Genomic DNA, 2,500 nt, shown 5'->3' with positions numbered 1-2,500 from the left:
CCCTGGACGACATCTCGTACCGGACACTCCGTCACCTGCTGATTTGCATTTGACGCCAGCGGTCCTATAATCAATGCTGGTGACAGATGGGAGTGTGTCCGCAGCATTAGTGAAACGTCCTCGGTGTGTGAGTAAATGAGGAGACGTATATTGGTCGCGTTTTGTGCTGAGCACTGAGTTAATCCTGACTGCAGTCGGAAGAACACAGGGAGAGTAACAAAGTAATATATAATAAGTGAAACGCCAATGTTGGATTATGCATTGTGGAACAGATATATGTGTTGGTGACCTTGACGATCGAAAAATATAATCCATCTATAGAAAGTGATGGGAAATGCCTAAATATTAATTCTTTCCCACCTTGGTTTTGTTTTTGCTGAGGCTATAGATGGATGAGAGCGAGAGAGAGTGAGAAGAGAGAGAGAGGCGAGGCAAGGTCGGAAGGGGTAGGGGGCGGTGCTTACCTGCAACAGCCAATAGCATCTGCGATGGAAGGTAGGGATGATGGAGAGTGGACGTAGCAGCCATACAGACACTAGAGAGAGAGGAACAGATAGTGGGGGAAGGAGGGAAGGAGAGGAGGGGAGATCGGGGGAGGAAGGGGGGAGGCGGAGAGTAGAAGACAGCGAAGGAGAACTTAGGTTACATCCACCGGCGGTACGACAGGCGCGCTCTGATTTCTGATTTTGGTGTGTGTCTTGATTGTGTTGTTATGGACAGCTTGGGACCCGACGTGGTCTGGTCTGCTTGCAAATTCGCAGTCGTTTATTCTCACGAGTAGTTACAGAAAGTTGGCATATTATGGATGCGAAAGCAAAAATCCATCAGCGGACACTCAGTGACAGAGGACGGACGGACTGAAAAAGGGAGGCAGCTGAAGTGTGAGTCAACTGTGCGAAAAATGAACGAGAGTGCATTGTAAAGTCTGCAGCGCGGTCCTTATCCTACAACAGGATGCAGTCATAGATATTGTTGTGTGTGTGTGTGTGTGTGCGTGTGTGTGTTTGTTTTTTGTTTTTTGGTGTGCGTCATGTTCAGTTCAGTGCAACTTGATTCCCAACCAAACGCACCCAGAATCCACCCCACACCCAAAGCACAATCATACCATGTTCAAACTTTCATCTTTTTCAGCTCTTACACACACACACACACACACACACACACACACACACACACACACACACACACACACACACACACACACACACACACACACACACACACACACACACACACACACAAACACAAACACACACACAAACATGCACACAACACACACACACACACAAACAAACAGACACAAACACACACACACACACACACACACACACACACACACACACACACACACACACACACACACACATACACACACACACACACACACACACACACACACACACACACCACACACACACACACACACACACACACACACACACCACATAAATCCCCCCACCCCCAGACACACACTCACACACACCCTACACAGTTACACATATCAGACACACATTTATTGCTATTTTGCCTCTTCTCAAAAGTATCCCTCCCTCTAAAGTGTGTTTTGCCAGAGCTGGTGCATTTCCATATATTTCCATTGCGTGTGTGGAAGCTCTTCATGCAGGTCTGTGTTTTCCTCTGCCGGCTGCATGCTGCCTCCACCCATCCTCTCCCCTCCCCCTTCTCTCCTCCCTCCTCATATTCCCTCTCCTCCCCTTCCCTCTCCCCTTGTCTCCTCTCCCTCCTCATATCCCCTCTCCTCCCCTCTCCTCTCCCCTTGTCTCCTCTCCCTCCTCATATCCCCTCTCCTCCCCTCTCCTCTTCTCCACACGTGTCACCTCTCCTTTCCTCTCTTCTCCTCTCCTGCCCTGCCCGCTCTTCTCCTTTCCTCTCCTCTCCCTCCTCTCCTCTCCCCCCCTCCTTCCCCCTCCTCTCCCCTCCCCTCCTCTCCCCCCTCCTCTCCCCGCCCCCCTCTCCTCCCCCCTCTCCTCTCCCCCCCTCTCCTCTCCCCCTCTCCTCTCCCCTCCCCCCTCTCCTCTCCTCCCCCCCTCCTCTCCTCTCCCCCCCTCTCCTCTCCCCCCTCTCCTCTCCTCTCCCCCATCCTCTCCTCTCCTCTCCCCCTCCTCTCCCCTCCTCTCCCTCCTCTCCTCTCCTCTCCCTCCCCACCTCTCCCCCCCTCTCCTCTCCCCCCCTCCCCTCCCCATCTCCCTATGCTCTCCCAACCTTTTCCTCCCTGTACTGCTCTCCACTGGGCATTGTGTGTGTGTGGTGTGTGTGTGTGTGTGTGTGTGTGTGTGTGGTATGTGTGTGTGTTTGTGTATGTGTGTGTGTTTGTGTATGTGTGTGTGTTTGTCTCGATTTGTTAGAGCAGGAGGAGGGGTAAGGGGGGGGGGGGTCTTGTGGTTGTTGTCCTGTGACACAAATGATTACTGTGGCGCAACCAGTGAAGAAAACATGTTCTATATATATATATTTATGAGTGCATGTGTTAGTCTGCGTG

The 2,500-nt window shown here is 51.8% G+C and overlaps 1 protein-coding gene across 1 annotated transcript in view; it reads right to left on the bottom strand.

Annotated features, from left to right (window-relative positions):
* The window catches only part of LOC132471014 (calmodulin-binding transcription activator 1-like), a 37,202-nt gene that overhangs the window by 25,202 nt on the left and 9,500 nt on the right, over nucleotides 1-2,500 (bottom strand). The window contains 2 exon segments of the mRNA XM_060069976.1: nucleotides 465-511; nucleotides 514-535. Of these exon segments, the coding sequence (XP_059925959.1) occupies nucleotides 465-511; nucleotides 514-535 (69 nt within the window).

Source organism: Gadus macrocephalus, chromosome 13, assembly GCF_031168955.1.
Source record: "Gadus macrocephalus chromosome 13, ASM3116895v1".
NCBI classification, from domain to species: Eukaryota; Metazoa; Chordata; class Actinopteri; order Gadiformes; family Gadidae; genus Gadus; species Gadus macrocephalus.
The sequence above is the reverse complement of the archived record's forward strand: the minus strand, read 5'-3'. Positions and strand labels throughout refer to the sequence as shown.